We start from the raw sequence: 19,938 nt of genomic DNA, 5'->3' as shown, positions 1-19,938 counted from the left end.
TGAGTTTTTATAAAAAGATTTTATAAAAAGATTCCGGAGCATACAAAGGTAAATAAGACAGGTGCTTGTCCCCCCCTCCCCCAGGAACTCTTAGCTTAGAAATGTCAGCTCATTTGCGACTTAGGTGAAATTTCAAACCACAAAACCACTCAGTTAAATGTAATAGATAGTTAAGGCCAGGGGAACTATTGAGACCCAAAGAAATCTGGCAATGTGCATTTGTATAATAGTAGTTAAATAAAACACTTAGCAGGATACTTTAAAGACTTTTCCTCAGTAATACCTCTGTGAAACATTTTTTTGTTTTCAAAAGTTAGTATCCTAGGAACACACCCTGGCACACACACACGTGGGAGGGGGCGATACTTCTTGCCAATCACTGTTTGCAACTCCTCTGTCTACACCAACTAAAGCTGCTGTGGGTCCTCAAATGAAATCGGGTGGAGGTGAGGTCCTCTATCCCCTTAATAAATAACAGGAACCAAGAACCTGCCTAGAGTGTTTGAGCCAACGCAAGTGATTAAATATTCGTGGTACACAAAGAGGGAAAGCCAGAGGGATGGCGTGTGGGAAAGCCATCCCTAACCAAGAGCAAATACAGTGAGCTCGGCTTTGTGTTGTGTTGCTAGAAAGGTAGTGACCATCTTGGTGTCGCTTTCTTTGACACCAACCTTGTTCCAATTAACTGGCCCTTGTAAAGGGGTTTTGACTTAAGTCGGAGGGCATCTATAGCCTGTGCTCGGGAAAACGCTCGCAACTCGAAGGTGTGGGTTCCGCTCTGCACGGCAGTGTGCGCCGGCAGCCGCCCCCATTGTCTGCCGTGGGGGCTGGGCGAAGCCCGGACTCTGGCTTTCGAGCCCAGCCCAGGAGGCTGCGGGAGAATGAAGTCGCGGGTGGGGAAGAGAGCTGTCACCAAAAGCCACCCCTAGATCCAAAAGCTCAGTCCTGAGGCGTCCGAAGACGCAGCGATCCCCGCGCCTGCGGCGACGGTCCCGGCCGCGAATCGCCGTCGTGTGGTTGCTACTGGCAACCGAGTCTCCGCCGAGCGCAGCCCGCCGCCGCCCAAGGAAGGTGGCGAGGGAAGCCGCTGTGGCGCCCACAGGACGGTCGCCCCCGCCAGCTCCCCGAGGCCCTCCGCCCCCATGAGCGCAGCTGTGCTCGGCCAGGAGCCGGAGGCCTCTGGCTCGGCGGCGGCGGCGCAGCCCTGCAAGCCTCAAAATCCTGGCGCCTCAAAATCGTGTTGTGAAAGCAACATGGCAGGCCGGACTCGAAGCCCGGCGGCCTATAAAAGCCAGCGGATCGCCGAGCTCCCGCCCCGGTGTCCGCACCTTCTGTTGGTGGCTGCCTGCGGCCAAGCCCCGCCAGGCTCCGGGTGGCGCGCGGGTCGGCCTTTGTTCTCCACTCCGTGTCCGACTCTCGCCGTGCGGGTCTGAATGTCGACCCCCAAGGCTCCGCCACGGGGGAGGGAGTGGGAGAAAGGCTGCTGCACTTAGGGCTGTGACTCCCGATCGGCGTCACCCCGGGCCGCCACTCAGAGGGTCGCCTCTTTCCCCGCAGGGCTGGGTCGCATTTCCCCTTCTCACGCTTCGGAGGTGTGAGGCGGGAGAGCGGGGAGGAGAAACGGCAGAGCCCACGACACCTTCCTACGAACTGAGAAATAAGATCTTCCGTGCTGGGCAGAGGACAGTGCTGGGTACAAAGGTCCGAGGGAAGGTGTCCCCCCCTCCCCCAGGCCAGGCAGGGCCTTGCAGTGGCCAAAGGGGAAAGCTGGAGGGAGGATTTGCATTCCCTAAAACGCAGGGGGATGTGGATTTTATTTTTAAGAGCAGAGCCACGTGGGCGAGCCAGTTGTGACGTTCCACACAGCGTGCTACACAAATGCCGAACTCCGTCACCAAATGGCGGTTCCTGCTGCACTGACAGGGGATTGGCCAGCCTGCGTCGCCCGTGGCAGGCCACTTTCACTTCCCTGCGGTCACAGAAGCGCTGGCGCCTTCACACCCCGGCGTCCCCGCGCTCCCTGGCCGCATGACCCACTTAGGGGAGGGGACCCCGTTGGGCGATCCTTCGCCCCGCACCACGCTGCCCTCCCATCCGGGCGCCCACCCGGGAGACTGGCGCGCTCCGAGGTACCGAGCTCTCCTCCTCTCCCTCGGTCATCTGCGGGGACCTCGGCAGCTTCGCGTTTGCCTGGAGCTCAGCTTCCAACCATCCACCAAAACCGGGACTGCAAGCTGCAAGGACAGCTCCTTGGTGGAAGGGGAAAGGGCGCTGGGACAGAAGCGAGCAGAGAGGAGGAGGACAAAGAAGCGATTATCACGCAACCTCGGGTGAAGCCGCGTCCACGCGGGACTCGGCTCTGCGGCTCGGCCTCGCGCCTCGGTAACCGCGCACTGCCGGGGACTGGACGGCCTCAGAGAAGGAGCCGTGTCCGGAGGCTGCAGCCCGGCAGTGGCCGCTCTCACCCCGGGCTCCGCTTCTGCTAGCCTGCAGAGTCCATCGGCCTCCGGGGCCCGGTGGGGCCTGACAACCTCGCTTTTAAATTTGGCGGGAGCGGCATCCGCGGAGCCGAGGGCGGCGCGAGGCGAGCGGCGCACGCGCAAAATGGCCTCCCGGTTCCTCGCGGCCTGTGCTCGCGCGGGGAGAGGCGGAGCGCGCGGCGCGGGTCGGACCTGGAGCGCGTGCTGCTGCTCACGAGTAAAACTGAGAGGACGAGGACGCTTTCTCCTAACCTGCTCCTGACCAGGAAGGCAGCTCTGCTGTCCAAGCGAGGTTACTTCCTCAGGTGTCCCGCTCCTTCCCACCCCGCACTGGAAACTTTCATTATTATTATTATTAAACAGGTGCGCCAACCAGAAATCACCCTGGTCACCGGCTTTGTTTTCCCCAACTGCTGGCCTTTGTTGGAATATCTTCCCTGGTTTCTGGGTCGTTTAGACGGAAGATTCAATCTACAGCACTCAATTTTTGACGCGTTCCCCTCTTATCGTGGTCCAAAGCTTTCTAAATCACCTTGGGTTCTAGCTGATATGGGACAGACTTGGAGAGCTTCCAACCTGCCTGAACCTTGAAATCATTTTGAAGTTGGGGTTTTATGACTGCCCAAAATTGATAGCAAGTAGGGATATATATTTTTTTTTGACATGTAGGTGACCAAGGGAACACCAGCTTTTTTTTTTTTTTAAAGTTCTTCTGATAATCTCCGGAAGTACTATTTTTATGGCGAGAGTCAGAGAAAAGGTAATTCCACTCAAGTTTTTATTGAGTGCTTTTACTATTCCTTCAAAGGGCTCAATGAGATTTCGGGATGAGTTTTTCACTTGAACATTTAAGAAAACCTGTAAAGTCCCTGGAATGATAAATGACTTCTGGCGTCGTCGTCTTGGTGAAGGCGGTTAGTGAGGTTCTTCATGTGACAAAGACCTCCAGAAATTACATACTAAGAAAAAGAAACTGATGCAAATAAAGGAAATCCGTTTAAGGAACCAAAAGAAAAAAAAACGTTTTAAAAATTAACTGCGGAAACAGGAAACACTAGACTGTGTAAACATTTTTCTGAGACTTTCATAATCAAAGCTGGTGATCTTGAGATTTGCAGGGCGATTCTCTGGTTCAGGGATTCCGCGGTACTGTTTCTCAAGCCACGTTTACTGGCTGGAATGTGATAACTTGTTTCTCTTCCTTGTCCCATTTGAATTCACGAGGTATTTTTTGGAGGAGGGCTGTTGTTTCAGGAGTCGGGATTTTTTTAGGTCGTTTTGGAAACGGCCCACCTGTTGTACTGTTCATTTTATATAGGAAGAGACATCCTTAAGAGGTATATATATATATGTATCTAACTCAAGAGCTTTACATTAGAGTAGGCGGTCTGTGCTCCCATTCTTTTAGGTGTCTTAAAGGGATATACAATTTTTGAGGTTTTTGTGTGGTGTTAGAAGATGTACTGATCTAACATCATGGAAGTCCTGTTATTTTAAATGGAATTTGAGTAAGAGCTTTTATTGTTAGTTTCAATCTCTCATGGAAGCATCATTAGAACTTCTGTCATTCCTGGAGCGATGGGAGGAAAGGTGTACACTAAACCTTAGAGTACAAAGAGAAAAGCAAAACAACTTCCTTCACCCCAGGATGCTGAGTTCTTGGTGCAGAGTGCTTCTGAATCCTATTGCATCTAAACGCTATGGAGTGCATAAAAAGATCATACATCTTCATTTCTCGCTGATCTGTGCAAGTAGTGAGTAGCTCATGTGAGTATTTAAGTTCCTCTTATAGGCTTCAGAAGAAAAAAAAAACTTGTTGATAGGCCCACACAAACATTACAGTGTAATGAAAGACATCATTGGTAGTTTAATTTCAAACCTTGGGGAAAATAGGAAAAGATAAAGGAAAGGTCCCAGCAGTTTGCTCTTGTTAGGTTTTGCTTCCTGAGAAACTACCCTCTGAACAGACGCCCGCTGGAAATGAAGCAATGTGCTTAACTAGTTAAGTCAACTGAAGGGCAACCCTTTTCTACTCTGCAATTAACGGCCGGCAATTTAGGAGGTAAAAAGTACTTGGAAAGTGTTATGCATGTGTAAAGCAAGATAGATCACTATTTACACAACAGCAGCAGGGCCCCTTTTCTCTTTCTACCTTTAAGCTAAGTATCTGTGGGATCAATTTAGGCTTTTTCTGTAGACCACTTGGTTAACTTTGTATTCTAGCATTCTAGAATACACGGGATTAAAAGTCAAACTTTAAAATCAACTCTTCATGTATCGTGTACCCTAATTTGGTAAATTACAAAGTTAGGAGATTCAATAGATTTCACTTTCTTAAGGTGAGAATTTTTAAAGTGTTAACTTGGCAAAGGTTTTAAATCTCAATGGTAAGAGCAATAATGACTAGTCATTTAAGAAGCAAACCACGACTCATCTTTCTGTTGTTTTATTAAAAGACAATTTTTGACTGAAATATCTTTTAAGCTTAAGCAGTTTTCAAATTGAGTAAGGGTAAAAAGCCTCTTCCCAGATACAATAAATGGAAGTGTTTTCAAGTATGGTGACACACTGCTGTGTAAGCCTTAAGTGCCTCTGACATTTTAACAAGCAGTTTCAGAAATAAGTCCATCATAGAGGGTGAGATGTCTTCTGTCCTGGATAATATCATGAAAACCTTGAGAAAAGCCTAGAAAAATGAGTTAAATTCACCAAAAATTGGCAAACATTGGTAACTTTTGCTTCAAAGGTTGTAAATAAACAGATACATCTTTCATTGGGCTTTCAAGCAATATACAACAAAGCATTTACTTAGCAACATCATTTGAAGACAATGTATTCTCCTTAGGCTTTAGCTCTTGTAATCCACTACAGGGTTCCCAAAACTTATGCACATTGTGCTTTTCATAGCATTTTTTTCATAAAAGATCATAGCTATTTTCTAAATGAATATCTTTTATTGAATTTTCCAATTAAAAATGAAATTTAATTTTACATCTATAATTAGAAACAACACACACAATAGGACTGTACAAATTTAGGTCAAAATAAAAATATATGTATTTTGTGGCTTCATAAAACATCATTTACTGAAATCTTTAAAGAAAGCAGAAGTAACAGCAATATATGTAAAAGTAATGACTTAATGGCTATAAGCAAGACAAAGCAATAGAATTGTGCTTCTTTCGCAGACTGCAGACAATGAAATGCTTAGCTACAATTTCCCACACAAACATGAAATAATATTCATATAGAATAAACATCCTCACAAACAACTGATAGATGATGAACACACACTAAGTTCGACCAAAGCAAAACAGAATTGGTAGGGTCATTCATATTTTAAATTCAACATGTTTGCTCTATTTAAAAATACCTGTAGAAACTCATAATAAATTGCTTCTATTTCCAGACAATACAGAAAAGGCAGATTCCGTTAACTATGAAAACAACTCTTAAATTTGAAATTATTATTATGCCACATACACTAAAATCATTGCAGATAAGATGCTTTCCTTCAGCAATTAGCTTGTTGACTTAAAAATCTATTTTAGAATTCCAGTGATAATAGTATTTAAAAACACAATTCTATTTAACCAATGGAAAATTAAAACACTATTTCCATTTGCCTTGGTTAAAATTTTTCTTTACTGTAACATTAATTTTGAAGGTATTATTGGACAAAAGCCAGAACTATGATGATCTGCCATTTGCTTCTAAGTGGAAAAGGATTTGAAACTAGTCATCAGCATTGAAACAAATTCTGTGCTGGTGATAAGTAAGCCTCAACACAGGGTGCACTATGGGTAACTGCAAAGGTCGAACCAGTTTGGAGAATTTTAACAGCTGTTTTTGAGTGCATGAAACACAATATTTTTATAGTATTTATAAATATATCATACAATACTGTTTCCTGTTATGTCATATACCAATATGGCATTGTACAACAAGCATAATGCCATCTGATTCTTACAAAAGCGAATCATTTAAACAAGTCAGTAAAATAAACGGTAGTACCCGCTTTTTAGGCATACAGATTGTAAAATGAAGTTTCCTTTGATCATTTGCGTAGCAACAGAGAAGTAAAAATCAAACAGGAATTAAAATGGCTAAATATGCAAGAAATTGTTATTCACAGTGACATGGCTACATAGAATGCATTATTCTATGCTTATTCTTTCCATTTGTTGAATTTCAAGATAAAAAGCACTTGTTTTCTACAGGTTCACAAAACAGCATAATAACAAGAACAATCAAAGAGAATGTAATGTAGGCATTAGTTGGGATTAACAAACTATGGCCCAATGTTTCTACCCACTGCAGAACATTTCCAAATCCAAACAATGGCACAGAAACCATTCCACATCTTTCCTAACACAGAAAATCTTGCCTGCCTTCTCAAAACCCAGTTCTTTACAGAAAAAAAAATCTTTCTTTTCAATTAACATCCATATGATGATGTATCACATCTAGTCCATCTCTTATGGCCAAATTTAATGTCACTACAAAAGAAAGCAAACTGGACAATAGTCACATGTATTAGCATCTATAAAGCTGTAATGGATGAAGGTATCTAAATCAGGGGCTGAAAAATCTTTAACAGTCTCAGGATTCAACCAGATGAAGTTGCTGATGACCCATTTATTGATGATTTTCGAGGTCTACTGGCAAAGGAAGATTGGTGATTACCGCTGGGGCTGTTGCTGGTTCCATTCATGGTACTGGAAATGTGAGGGAACTGTGGGTGAGGAGACTGCACTGGAGTACTGGGGCTGGGCAAACAGGAAGAGGTGGAGGGAATACCTCCAGCTGGGCTGCTGGCCTTGTCACTCCCAGAGTCACTTTCCAGCTCTCCAGCATTGGTCAGTCCATCTCGCTGGTGACTCATCTTCATTCTTTTACAAGTTGGTCGAACTCTGTATTTCAAAGGAAGTGGGCCATTCTACAAAGTTAAAAAGAAAAAGAATTATCACTCTCAATTCTTTACATGAATTTGGCCAACATGAGCTAAGGGTAGAGAGCTACTTACTCTTCTCCAGGTATAAATATAGGCAATGTCCATTAGTGTATAGTAATCCTTTAAAGGTTCCTCTTCATACATGACATCAATCTATTGAAGTATATTTCAAGTATTTAGTGACAAAAAGACAAACACTAAATATAATCCAAAATATTTTTAAAAGCATCTTTACCAGCTATTTTAAGAGATATCTTAAACTTTGCCACCAAATTTAAGGTTTCATTGTATTGCTTTTTAAGGTGCCGAACCAAAAAAATAAACAATGTAAGAATCTACATGAAATGCATGGGGTGGGTACCTGGAAAGTGTTAGGTATGTCCATTTTACTCCTGAGAAACTTCCTCAAGTGCATCACAGTCATTGCTGCTGGGCATCGTAAGTATCTCTTATCATTCACCTATAAGCACATTTACAAAAATAATTTTCTCTCAATTCCTAACCTTCAGGTAAAAAGAAAGCTTGAATTGCCTAAATATGATAAAAGGTACTAATATCCACACCAAAATGCAACAAAACTCTCAACTAGATATAATTGGAATTTACTATTAAAAATACTAAATCAACACTATTTTCCAACACTATTTGGCCATTTAACACCATCACATGACTCCAGAGTATTGTAAAGGACAACATAAAATGGAGAACCAAAGGCCCATGTGTTTTTGTAATGTGGACATACCTCCTCCTTAGACTTCTCTTTGTTTACCTTCCGATCTGACCTAAGAGACAGACAATGATTGGTGAGACAAAGTATCTAATAACTGCATTACATGGCACACATTTCCTGCAGAACTTACCTGTTCTGATCAAAGAACTCGATGGACAAGCTGATTATCTCATCATCAGTTATAATTCGCTTATCCTCATCTGCAACTTCTCCTCTGTCTTCATTAGAGCCATTGGACGCTATAAAGACATTTTGAAATTTGATTTTTAAAAAACTGAGTATTTTGTATATAAATTTTTAATAAATTTTCCTCCCCAAATAAAAATCTTTTGTTCCACCACAATTTACCATCAGCTGAAGGATGAGCTGCATAAAAATCCCTTCTTCTCTTCATTTCATCTGAAAGGCATGGGAAGGGGAAATATAGAAATTTGGTACAACAGGTAAAACCAACGTTTTTTAAAAATTTATTTAATCAAGTTACTCACTTTTGAAAAGCCCTGGAACTAGTTTGTATACAATATCTTGAAGAGTTTTATCTGACCTAAAAAAGAGTAAGAATCAATTAATATGGCAAAACTAGAAATGTTCTTAAGCTTTTGGTATTTTTTTGTGTTGTGGGTATTTTACTGATTGTGATACAGTGCAAAAGAACAGCGGTAAGGAAACAGTGAGGGTGCTGTAGTAGTTCTTCATACCCACTGGATCAAAGGAAGCTGTCTGTCTGTCCTGCCTGTCTGTTATGTAACTAAGAACACAGAAAGGAATATGGGAACAGTGGAAAATTATTCTTGTCCATCACTGAATCAATAAGGCAATGCACAAAACAGGGAAACTAGTTTTAAAGGGCAGAAAAGACACCTTAGAACACTGGAATAATACTGAGCTTTGTCGAAACATAGTCTTCATTAAGATGGCAAGAAATTAAAGTCCTATCCCCCAGAAAGAACACATATCAGATTAAGACTAAAGAATAAATTTCCTTCAAAGCAAAAACAGGGATGCCTTCCCTGCTTGTGAATTATGCAATTCCAGTAACCACTACCACCAAGAAATTTCAGCATTTTCCTACCTTATATTCAGTAGTGGTCTAGTTTTGTGAACTTGGACATCACAGATAGGACAATATTTGCTGGTCTCCAAGTAACGCACAATACATGTTTTACAGACTAGAAAGAGAAACAGAAAATTTTTTTGTAAGTGTGGAAAATAAAGGTTCAAGCATTAAAACTATCAGAACTGAAAATTCAAAGATGGGAAATGACAAAGGTATTTCTCAAAGTAAAAAAGTGAAACCAATAAATACCCTGAACACTACATACTGCCTAATTGTAACAAAACCAGCAACAAATCACTACATGTAAGAGAAAGAAAACCCCACAACTGTGTGCTAACATTTCCAAGGAATGTGAGAATGTTGCTAGTTTATCATCCAGAATGAGCTGTGAACTATACAGCCACAAGATAACATGTACTTACAGGAATGTAGACATTCTATTATAGTAGTGGCATCAATGAAGTACCCTCCACAAAGTACACACATTAGGTGGGGATTTAGCTCAGTGATCTTGATTCTGGTTGTTCGATGCATTTCTGCTTGATAAAAGATCCTGCAAGACACAAAAATATTGACTATAATTCAAACAGAGACTCAGATGATCTCCACAACTCTTCAGTAACTGTATACCCTAAAATGCTGGGTAGTTCATAAAATTTGTTTAACACTGTACAGCTGGACTCTCCAAACGTTTTCCACAGAAGGAATTTACTAATGAGATCAGAATAACCTCCACCGAAATGGTGTAAAAGGATCCAACTAAATTTACTTCTGGCCTCTCAGATCATTCCCGGAGCGAGATGAAAAGGTCTGGAATGGGGGCTGGGAGCTGGGTGGATTCAGGTCTCTTCCTTCCATCTGTCCTCCAACTCCTCAGACACCATGCAGTCCCCGCAGATATTTACATGTCACTGGGGCTTGATCTAAGTCTCCGAATTTACTGTGGAATTTCCTGCAGGTCCTCCAGTCAAAAACTTCGGGATTCTTCAGATGGCTCAAACAACCAGAACCTGGTAGGGCTCAGGCCCCACAAAGAGAAAGCACTCGGTGCTGCCTCCTGCATCCCTGGCATTTCCGGACTGGGTGCCGAGAACAGAAGCACCTCGTGGGCCTCTCCTGAGGCCTGGGCGCTGCGGACACCAGCGGGATGTGAGGGGCGGATCCCGAGGTGCCCCGGGCTAGGTCTTGCTCCGGATTCGGAACTCGCCTCTGTTGGGGTTTCCATAGCAACTTACACTTACACTTGGCATCCGGCCACCGCTGCAACTCTGCGAGGAGCTGGCCAAGCCAAGCCTCTGCGGGCGTGCGGGGTGGCGGGTGCGGGGGGAGGGGCGGGGCTGGGTCGTAGGGTGCGGATCTTCGGGTGACTGCCACCGCAGTCCCAGCCCCAAAGAGAGTGTACCGGTCATTCCAGACACTCTCCGGATTTCTTCCACATCCATTGGGAGGGAAGTGCTACTTTCTTATCTTGCCGGGTTTTTTTCTTCTGTCTGTCCTGTTAGCAATCACTTCGTCAGAAATTTCACTTAGAGATCTTTTGAGAATTGCCAACTGTGCACTTAGCTCCAACCCGACAAGACTCAAGTTGCAGAGACATTTATTGAACTGAACCTCTAAGGCTCCCTTCTCTAATAAGTCCTCCAGTAGATCAGATGAGCCATGCAAAGTTTTTGGAAGGGCTAAATCCTGAAATCTGTTTTACAAGAAGAGAAGGAGGGACAAACCTCCGTTTGAATAAACTACCCTGGAGGCAAGAAAAACTACTTTAGTGGATAGGATAGTGACAACATGTAAAAAGCCATGTGACCATCCCATTCCCAAAGCTAAACCAGAGTAAAGATTGGAAGGGAAAAACAAATGCTATTTTCTCACCTAACTTCCATACAATACTCACAAGATGAAATGGTAATCCCAACAGATACATTTTAGAAAACTCACAGCTGAGAACTGTCAGCAACGTCATAGCAGAAAGTAATCAGGGAAGTCAATTACCCAGTGTACTGCTGTGGGATGCAGCTCCAATTACTACCCTTTCATTCATTGCAGACTTCTAACCAAGGCTGACCTTTCTACACCTGGCTGAAATGCAGCCTCAAAGCTGTCTGTATTGGAAATCTAGGAACTTGCATAATTTTTAGGAAAATGCAATGGGGCTTTAATTTTAAGGAAATTTTAATACAGATGAGGAAAATAACAAGCAGCATACCCCAATGGCTGGAACTAACAGTGAGTCCTAAAAGATGGCCCAAACACAAAGCAAGCTTCTCCATGGTGGTGGCTCAGTAACTTCAAACAGAGAGCATCTTTATTACTTGTTTTGAATACTGTCAACAAATAGCACCGATCTAAGTAGTAGAGAAGGTGTGGGTGGAATCATGTCTCTAAAGAGGAGCAAGATCCTAATGCAACCATACCTGGTGATTAAAGACCCCTGCCTACTGCTCAAAGGAAACTCCCCGGTGAGACCACAGGGTCTTTCCTAGAAAGATGGCCAGCGAGGCTGATACTCTGCCTAGGCAAAGAAGCACATCCTACAAAGCAGGCACCATAGGTTCACCAAAGGGCCCTGCCTCTCCCCATGTTACACAAGGCACATTCTATTACCTAAGTACAAATACTAACTCAAAGAACACTCGAGCCTCCGTAGAAGGTGATCACTAATTACCCTGGAACATTTCAGGCACACAAACTTGACTAAAGGCTCTCAAATTCACCTTAAATTAGAATTCATGCAACTCTCTTACCTCAGTTGAAAATAATCTGGCCCCTTTTCCTATAACCATTCACAGTACTAATCAACTATCACTTTGCTATTGATACAAACCTCAATTCTTCATCATTTTATCTTACCGGATAGTACTGACAACCTAATAAAGATTTTCTGGAATCCTTAATAAAAACTTAAGAAACAATCTCTTGCACCAGAGAAACTGCCTGTAAGCCAGCAAAAATACAACAAGCATACAACGCTGAAAATACTCAATAGTTAAAACATGCTTTTATAGCTTACTCAGTAGGAGCTGTCAGTTTTTAGTTGGAGGCCTAACACCAGTAAGGTCAAAATGACGGAAAACAGAAGCAAGCTCTTATGGTAACAATCAGTTTGCTGACTGCAACCTAAGAAATGCAAATGAACTCCATAATCCCTTTGGGGGCTCACTGCTCAAATGCCAGGAGGGGAAAGTTGGAGGTGACTTGACTCATGGAGAGAACTTTGCCTATTAGGATACTTAACGTACATCCAAGAACTCAGTGGTAGAGCATTAATGGACTTATCAAATACATCTAAATGCTCACTTGGCTTACAAAAGTTTGTATGTGACCATATGTGAGTGTCTACACATGCATACACAATATTTTACATAGCTTTAAGTTATTATTACAAGAGTATGATTTGCCCTGGTAGGTAATTTCAAATACTGCATTTTCATAGGAGATATATGGAAAAGAACTGGATACATCTATATCTATTTACTTAAAAAATCAACCTCTGAGAAATTCTGTAACTCGTCTATTTAAGACCCAGTGTCACTACATCGTCTCACAACTTGGTTACACACATGCCGTCAACAATTTACATCCTTTAGGATCAAGTCTTTACTACGGTTTACGATGCGTTTCCAAAGGCTGAGGGGGAGGGTCTCCTATAAAAATAGGTTGAGCTAACATCATACATCTGCATTTGGGTAAATATGCCCGAAATTTTGCCTACTTTAAGGGAAGGGGTTAACAGTCAATTCTCTTTCAGATATTGAACCGTGACCACTAAGCCCACTAAATCCTTTTATTGCAATTGGGAATGATCAAAGTCTCTCTCCTTGTTTATTTCCAATTATTAACTGTAAAGCTCTGGGGAAAAGATCACGCTTCAGTGCTGTCAAGTCCAAATGACTACGTAAACATAAGCAATCAATGCGTTAGTACTCCTTCCCCAAAGCATCCCCTTACTACATGACCTATGCTGACATTTAGTAAAATCTATACAACGCGGTGGACCTAAGCCACGAGTCTCTGCGCATCCCACAGAACAGGGCAAAGTTGTAGTGTCTTCGAAAGAAAAGAAGAAAAATGGGGGGGGGGGGGAGAAGTGGACAGAGAAAGGGAGCCTTCAGCAAGGCTAACGACCAGTCGCCGTCTTCACGCCAAAACAAAGCTCTAAATTTGAAATGCCCACCTCCTGGAGAGCTCGCCCCAAGTACGTAAGGTACCCCTGTCCAGGACTCCCAACAAATAACACCTTGAAAACTTTACCCTTTCCAACATAAATGCACAAGACCTTGGAAACAACTGGGAACCGCCATCTTACCAGCCATCCAATTTCACACAAGTGTCCCTCCAACTTAAGTTAATAACATTTTTGTCCGGGCTCTCCCCAGCCTAACATCCACCTCGTCGGGATCGCTGCCCCCCACAGTACCCATCCCTATAAAATGGGGGCGTTCCCTGGAGGTTCAAAGACCTCCAGAGCCCTTTCTTCAGGAGAGGAGGGAAGACACTGGACCCAGGCAGCGCCCGATCTCAGGATCCCGTCCCCATTTCAGCAAAGTCTACCTCTCAACAAAGGGCGCAGCGGCCGCGGGAGCCGCGCAGGCTGAAGACACAAGTGCCGCTCTCGGGGACCATGTGCGGCGCGAGGGTGCCGGGGGGCGCTCGGGGGAGCGGGGAACTAAAACGTGGGGCGGCGCGGCGCGGCCGGGCGCGGGCGGCGGCTGGAGCGGCTGGAGCGCGGCCGGGCGGCGCTGGTGCGGGCTGCGGGGCGTCCGGCGCCGCGGGAGGTGGCGGGCGCGCGGGCGCGGGCGCGGGGCGCGGGCCGGTTGCCCACGCTGTCAGCTCCACCGCCCCCCCACCATACCGCCCCGACCCCCACCAGTCCCCGGCCACGGCCCGCCGGCGCCTCGCCTCCTACGTACCCGGAAAGAGCGGCCGGCGCGAGGCGATCGGAGCGGGCGGAAAAGACAATGAAAGTTAAAAGTCGTTCAGCAGAAAATGAATGCGAGCCAAGCGGCCATCTTGGAGCGAGCTGCCGCCGCCGCTGTCAATGGGCACCGAGCGCGGCCGAGAGCAGCCGCGGCCGCCGCGCTCGGCTCATGCCGCTCCCCCGCCGGCCTCCTGCTTGCGCGCTGCGGCCTCCTCCTCCCGCGCGGCCTCCTCCGCCTCCGCGCGGCCTCCGCCGCCTCCTCCTCGGGGCCTCTCCTCCTCCTCGGCGCAGCCGCCGCCTCCCGGCCGCGCTCGGGGGAGGGCGCGCGGAGGGGCCGAGCCGTATTATTCTGCGGGGCTGGGAGGTGTTGCTAAGCCGGCGCGGGGCTCCCTCGCCAACCTCCCCATTGTCTCGCCCGCTCTCTGCCTTTAATACTACGATTATTATTTCAGACTCGCGTGGGGGAGGCGGGCGGGCGGGCGGGGGGCGCCGAGTGTGCGTGCGGGCGGGGAGGCGGGGGAGGGGAGGAAGGATGAGGAGGGGGAGGGGAGGGTGGAAAAAAATGCACCGCTGAAGGCAGAGTGGAAACTGACACCGGCTCCAAAATGGCTCGGAGTCCGCCCGCCCCCTCCCCCCGCCCCCCGCCGGGTCACGTGCTCCCCTCATTCCTTAAGGGCGGCCTGGGAATTAGTGTCGGTGTAGTCGGGCCCGTGGCCGCCCCCTCCCCTGCGCGCCGCGCACCCAGCCCCCTCCCCTCGCTGCGCGCCGCGGCCGCGACGACGGCATTTCTCCACAGCGCCACACGCCGCCCTCTCCTCTCGGCGCGGCCCGCTCGGCCCCGCACGCCGCCCCGCCCCGCCCCCACCGCGTCTCCCGCTCGCGGCGCACACGTCCGCGGGGCCCGCCGCCGGGGGCGCCCGGCCGCTGCCCCCGCTCGGCCCCGCCGAACCTGCGCCGACTCAGGCCCGCGGAAACAACAGCGGCCGCCCCGCCCGCTGGCGACCGGGGAGAGGCGCGCGCGGGGAGCGGCCGGGCTGGCTCCGCGCGCAGGGTCGAGCGGGCCGGGAGCAGGTAACGGGCCGCCCAGGCTGCGAGCGCGGCTCCCCGCACACCTTTCCCGCGGCGCCTGACCCGGGGAGGCGGGCGTCCGGAGGCAGCGCCACTCGGAGCTGCTTCGCACACATAGTCGTCACTCACACACAAACTCCAGACCGAACACCGCCCTTTGGTGGGAACACCACCTTATTTATTCAGGGACCAATACTTTGCTAGGGCTTCAAAACGCTCAGAAAGGAATGCTTGTTAATACTGAAAATTCAGATGCTTAAGAGTATCTCTCCTAACCATTTCACATGTGTAAAAAAGTGTCAAAACTTAATGGGTGTCGTAACTTCGAAAGGGCGCTCTTTTTCTCCTGAAAATGACATCCAGCTCCCACGGTCCTGCAGGAGCAAGGCGCGTCTGCTTTTCCTCTGGGCTCCTGGGGTCCCAAGTTACAGCTGAGTTGCTCTTTCCAGGCTTTTTGAAGCATCCTTAAGTTTTCCCACCAAGTCCTAAAAGATGTACACTCATGTCACAATTTTGGGATACAAGTAAGGAAGCACCCAACTTGGAGGCAGCGGCAAGAAGAAAACTCGGAAGAACACCTAACGAGTCTTTACAGCGGAGTTTAACTGTTGGCAAATCAGAAGAAGCGCTTTCCTTTCCTCACAGGACCTTGTCTTCGAATCAGCTATTCAAGTTCTAATTAAAAGAGAATTTCTCACAAAATTTTTGCAGCCAGAGAATATCTAAGTCATGTCTCAATTTCTCTAAGAAAGGTTCTGATTCACACACATTTTCTAACCTTTTAAAATTTCGCTAGTATTTACAATAAAATGGCTGCAGATGTCTCTGGAATGTTCAATTTCATCAAATTTCCAGGGATGATCTTCACTTTATTTAACTGGTAAGAAAGAAATTCGTTGTCATATCCACCAGTCAACGAAAATTCAATTTCTTCAGTTTTACATTAACAATATAAAAAGTTTAAAGAACTTATGTAACTTTCCCTTTATAGAGTAATTTAAAACTACAGCTTTCAAAATACAACTTTGGAGAATTACTTTGTGAAAGGCATTTTAAACCCTTGTTCTTACTTTTGCTCAGTTTTGATGAATCAGACACATGATAAATTTTACTGAGAAGTCTATTTTAATTAGAGAAAACAGCAAATACATGCTATTGGAAATATTACTATCATACTTCTAAAAATACTTTTAAAAATACTTTTTTAAAAATCTGCTACATTTCTGCATTCCATTCTCCCTTTGCCATTAAACCCTGAACCAACCTTCATTGTCTGATGATAGATGGACTACAGTTCTCAAACAGGAAAAAGCATATTCAGAGATCCTGATACTGTACCTGTAACTGTTCCATGCTGCAACTAAAGCTAATCTCTGGGTGGGACTGGGAGTCACTGTTCTACGGAAGAAGAAAAATGCTGTTTATTAGAAGGCAATGAACACTTGTGTTGCACATGAACTTGTAGACCAGGGTCTGTACATACCTCTACATTTAAGGTCACCAGATAGCCAGGTCGGTACATCTTATGAAGTTGATTGGTCTAAAACAACAGAAAACACTAGGATTTAACCTTAAAAAAAAAGGAAAGTTCCCTATATCCTTCTACAAAGAGTTTGTTAAACTTTACCTTTATCTGATATTCCAAGCGCCAGGAAACATCAGTTACATGAGGGAGAGCTCTGCCTATACTGAAAGACAATGGTAATTTTGTAGTGTCTACAGAAAACCTTTCAGTATCTACTAAACCACGTCTTCTCTCCTCAACCACTTCATCCCACTCTGAACTTAAAGTTCTGCTCAACTTCGTCATCAGATTCCAAAGAGTAAAAGCATTAAGGTTATATCAAGTTCTATCTTTAAAAACATTAGTCTAACTTCAACTGGTCCCCATGCCCTTTGGCCCTTTTTTTTGGGTTAGGATCCCAGGATTTTTGGCCCTGTTTTGTTTCACACCAGCACGCTCTATTCATTACCCACAAGTGAAAAGTGCCCCAGCTTGTCACCTAATACAGTACCTACCTTCCCAGCAGGGTTTCAAGAGAATTCTTATTATTCTGGGAAGGGGGAAAAAAGAAAGAAAACACGTTTTTACAAACACGAGCAGGGGAAAGGGGACTAATTGCTAATTTAAAAGTTTAAAGTACGTAACCTGATATTCCGTACAAAATATTTCTATCCGATCCTGGTCAAATTTACAGTCTTCGAGGTAAGTGCTGGGGGGGGGGGGGGGGGAACCAAGGTTTTAGTCTCTGTCTTTAAAAACTGATTGACGTTACAATTGCAAAGATACCACCTACAAAGTAAATGGTCATTTAGATAAAGCCTGTACCTTAGAGTGGATTTGTCAACCCGGTGCTTCCCTGCCTCCAGTATGTAAGTTGCAGCAGCTGCATGACAATGCTTTAAAACCACGGGGTCGATGTGTTTCAAGCCTGGGTGATCTAAAATAAATTAATTGCTAATGATTACAAATTCTTTAGACCCCTGTCCCTAAGAGGGATTATTTTGGTTTGGGTAAAGCTTCCTTTGAAAAAAAGGTAACAAAAATTCAAGTGTAAATGAACGGATGAACAAGGTCAGGTGCACAACAATAAGCAGAATACGTCAATAATGTGCTGTCGATCTCTTTCCATCACCTTTTATTTTTATCCCAATATCTTTAAAAATACCAGGCCTCAAAGAAAAAGGGCAGTGGTTGCTGGGTGGACTGAAAGCAAAGGAGAAACTGAAGGTAGTTTACATAATGTAAATTTCAAAATGAATGATTTTCAAAAAATGACATTTTAAGAGTAATTGGTTCCGTGGACATAAATACACCAAGGAAGCTTGACAGGAAAGTAGCATACATTAGGATGTACAACAGAAATTTCAAAATCGCACTATTCACACACACACACACACACACACACACACACACACACACACACCCCTCTCCGAGATTAACCCAGGTGGTGGTTACTATTTTTTGCCTGAAAAACAGCTTCCACTTTCAGACTTTTTGTCCAAGTGTCGAGTATGAAACCGGGGGTGAGGGGTGGGGGCGGGGGACAGACACAACAGATCTGAATTGTGTTGATACATTTAAGGAAATAACCTAGAAGTGATTTGTCTTAAAGTACGCTCTTAATCCATGACAACGGCATTATGCGACCAGACAGACATTTAAACTGTCTCTCTTCCTGGTAACCGCTGCAGAACAAAAAACATTATGCGCCCTACTTGAAGGTTCTGGGAGGGGAAGCTGGATTTAACACACAACTTCAGTGTTGCAGTGATCGCAGGATCCGGAGGTGTTCTCTAGGTGGAAAATGTCAATGCTGTTTGACCCAGCCGAAACTGACCCTTTTCAACCCCCTCCAGTCCAGCCGAGGGAGCCTGAATCCCAGGACCTCCCCAGTTGAAGTCCAAGTGTCAAAACAGCCGCCGCTCCGAGAAGGCTGAAAACCCCACACATTTAGGCCACAAACAAGACTTGAAGGCGGCTTTACAAAGGAACAAAGAGAGTGGCAGGAAAACTAGGCCAGGAGCGTGGAGCCGGCCGCCTGCAGGTGCCCCACAGGGGCAGAAGGGCGCTCAGGGCCCGCTCGGGTCCCCACACTAGGGCCGAGCGCCGGGCAAAGCCCGGGGACTTGCCGGGGTCGGGGCTGTGCCCACGGCGCCGGGCTGGCGGCTCTGCCGGGCGCCCCTCCGCCCAGGCCACTGCGGCGGGCGAGCCGCTTACCTAGCGCGGCCTCGTCCGCCCGGGCGTCCAGCAGGCTCTGGAAAGCCGCCCGGAGGAGAAGCGCGAAGGCGTTGGAGTCAAAGGAGCCGGGATCCGCCAGCGTCTGGAAGCCTCTCTGCACATACTCGGAGAGCTCCATTGTGAGCGCGCCGTGACCTTCGACATGCGCACCACGTGACTCGCGACGCGCGCCCAGCTGATCGGTCGCGCGCGCCCGCGGCCGGGCGGCTCGGGGAGGTTCGGTGATGGCTCGGGACGGTTCGGGGAGGTTCGGGAGGCGGCTCGAGGAGGTTCGGGAGGGTTCGGGCCAAGCTCGGGCGGCGGCTGGGCCTCTCGGCCTCGGCCGCTCTGCGGGCCTTGCCCCGGGCGCGCCGGCCTTTCCTACTCGCTTGGAGCCGCTGGCCTCGGCCTCGGCGACCGAGGATGCCCAGTGGACTCGCTTGGCGCTCACCTGGAACCGCACCCGCTCTGTCCCCAAGGGGCCCGGGGCTGGGGGGCAAGGAATCAGTCTACTGCCACCGCAGCGAGAAGCGGGGCTTCGGGACAGCGGGAGACTGCTGCGTGTCTTACTCGCCGACCTAACCCGCAGCGCTGCCCTTTTGCGGGGCTGTAGACAGCTAAATACACCAATTTTACCTCGTCTTTGTCATTTCAGGAATATGGCAATAGATTCCTGTGTTATGTGCACGGAGACACAGGCATAAAGAGCGGGTGTGAGCGCGCCGTACTTAACAATTGGCAGATTAATAAATTATTCATGAACATATTTGACAGGATTATTAAAATTTTTATATGCTACTTCATATAAATATCTTTCAAACGCACTCTGTCATATAAATTCTGTGCTCCTAAACTTATTACGTCCGTGGCTTTAATTACTCAGTAGAGTCTTCATAATATATATGAGATGGTTATCTTAGTAAAGTACGGTTAGGAACGGCAAGATCTTCAGTAGAAATGAGTTACCTTTTCAGATACCCATAACTTCAAAGACAAATCCTGTATAAAGT

General features: G+C 46.4%; 2 protein-coding genes across 3 annotated transcripts; both read right to left on the bottom strand.

Annotated features, from left to right (window-relative positions):
- Positions 1–4,910: 4,910 nt before the first annotated feature.
- Positions 4,911–14,324, bottom strand: Bmi1 (BMI1 proto-oncogene, polycomb ring finger). 2 transcript variants are annotated; one of them, XM_075970589.1, is made up of 10 exons: positions 14,132–14,324; positions 9,644–9,774; positions 9,237–9,333; positions 8,653–8,708; positions 8,513–8,563; positions 8,295–8,403; positions 8,177–8,216; positions 7,796–7,894; positions 7,507–7,587; positions 4,911–7,419 (listed from the first exon to the last, which is right to left on the bottom strand). In XM_075970589.1, the coding sequence occupies exons 2-10, from the start codon at positions 9,753–9,755 to the stop codon at positions 7,090–7,092; spliced, it is 975 nt and encodes a 324-aa protein (XP_075826704.1). In that variant the 5' UTR covers positions 9,756–9,774; positions 14,132–14,324; the 3' UTR covers positions 4,911–7,089. The 2 variants fall into 2 exon arrangements, with proteins under 2 accessions (XP_075826704.1, XP_075826705.1); XM_075970590.1 differs by lacking the exon at positions 14,132–14,324 and adding an exon at positions 13,773–13,892.
- Positions 14,325–15,363: 1,039 nt separating this feature from the next.
- Positions 15,364–19,110, bottom strand: Commd3 (COMM domain containing 3). The gene is made up of 8 exons (XM_075970591.1): positions 18,929–19,110; positions 17,537–17,648; positions 17,357–17,420; positions 17,227–17,261; positions 16,835–16,895; positions 16,691–16,747; positions 16,546–16,605; positions 15,364–15,692 (listed from the first exon to the last, which is right to left on the bottom strand). Exons 1-8 carry the CDS (start codon positions 19,065–19,067, stop codon positions 15,633–15,635), a joined length of 588 nt encoding a protein of 195 aa, XP_075826706.1. The 5' UTR covers positions 19,068–19,110; the 3' UTR covers positions 15,364–15,632.
- Positions 19,111–19,938: the final 828 nt, after the last annotated feature.

The sequence above is a fragment of the Microtus pennsylvanicus genome, chromosome 4 (genome assembly GCF_037038515.1).
Source record: "Microtus pennsylvanicus isolate mMicPen1 chromosome 4, mMicPen1.hap1, whole genome shotgun sequence".
Lineage (NCBI taxonomy): Eukaryota > Metazoa > Chordata > Mammalia > Rodentia > Cricetidae > Microtus > Microtus pennsylvanicus.
This window is presented reverse-complemented; position numbering and strand designations above follow the sequence as displayed.

Coding starts and splice junctions, on each gene's coding strand:
- Commd3 (XM_075970591.1), bottom strand. CDS start 19,067: ATGGAGCTCTCCGAGTATGTGCAGAGAGGCTTCCAGACGCTGGCGGAT. Junction 16,896..17,226: donor CTTGAAACCCTGCTGGGAAG/GTAGGTACTGTA, acceptor ATTGTCTTTCAG/TATAGGCAGAGCTCTCCCTC. Junction 16,748..16,834: donor GCTTGGAATATCAGATAAAG/GTAAAGTTTAAC, acceptor CTGTTGTTTTAG/ACCAATCAACTTCATAAGAT.
- Bmi1 (XM_075970589.1), bottom strand. CDS start 9,755: ATGCATCGAACAACCAGAATCAAGATCACTGAGCTAAATCCCCACCTA. Junction 8,564..8,652: donor AGTTCCAGGGCTTTTCAAAA/GTGAGTAACTTG, acceptor CATGCCTTTCAG/ATGAAATGAAGAGAAGAAGG. Junction 7,420..7,506: donor ATATTTATACCTGGAGAAGA/GTAAGTAGCTCT, acceptor TTAACTTTGTAG/AATGGCCCACTTCCTTTGAA.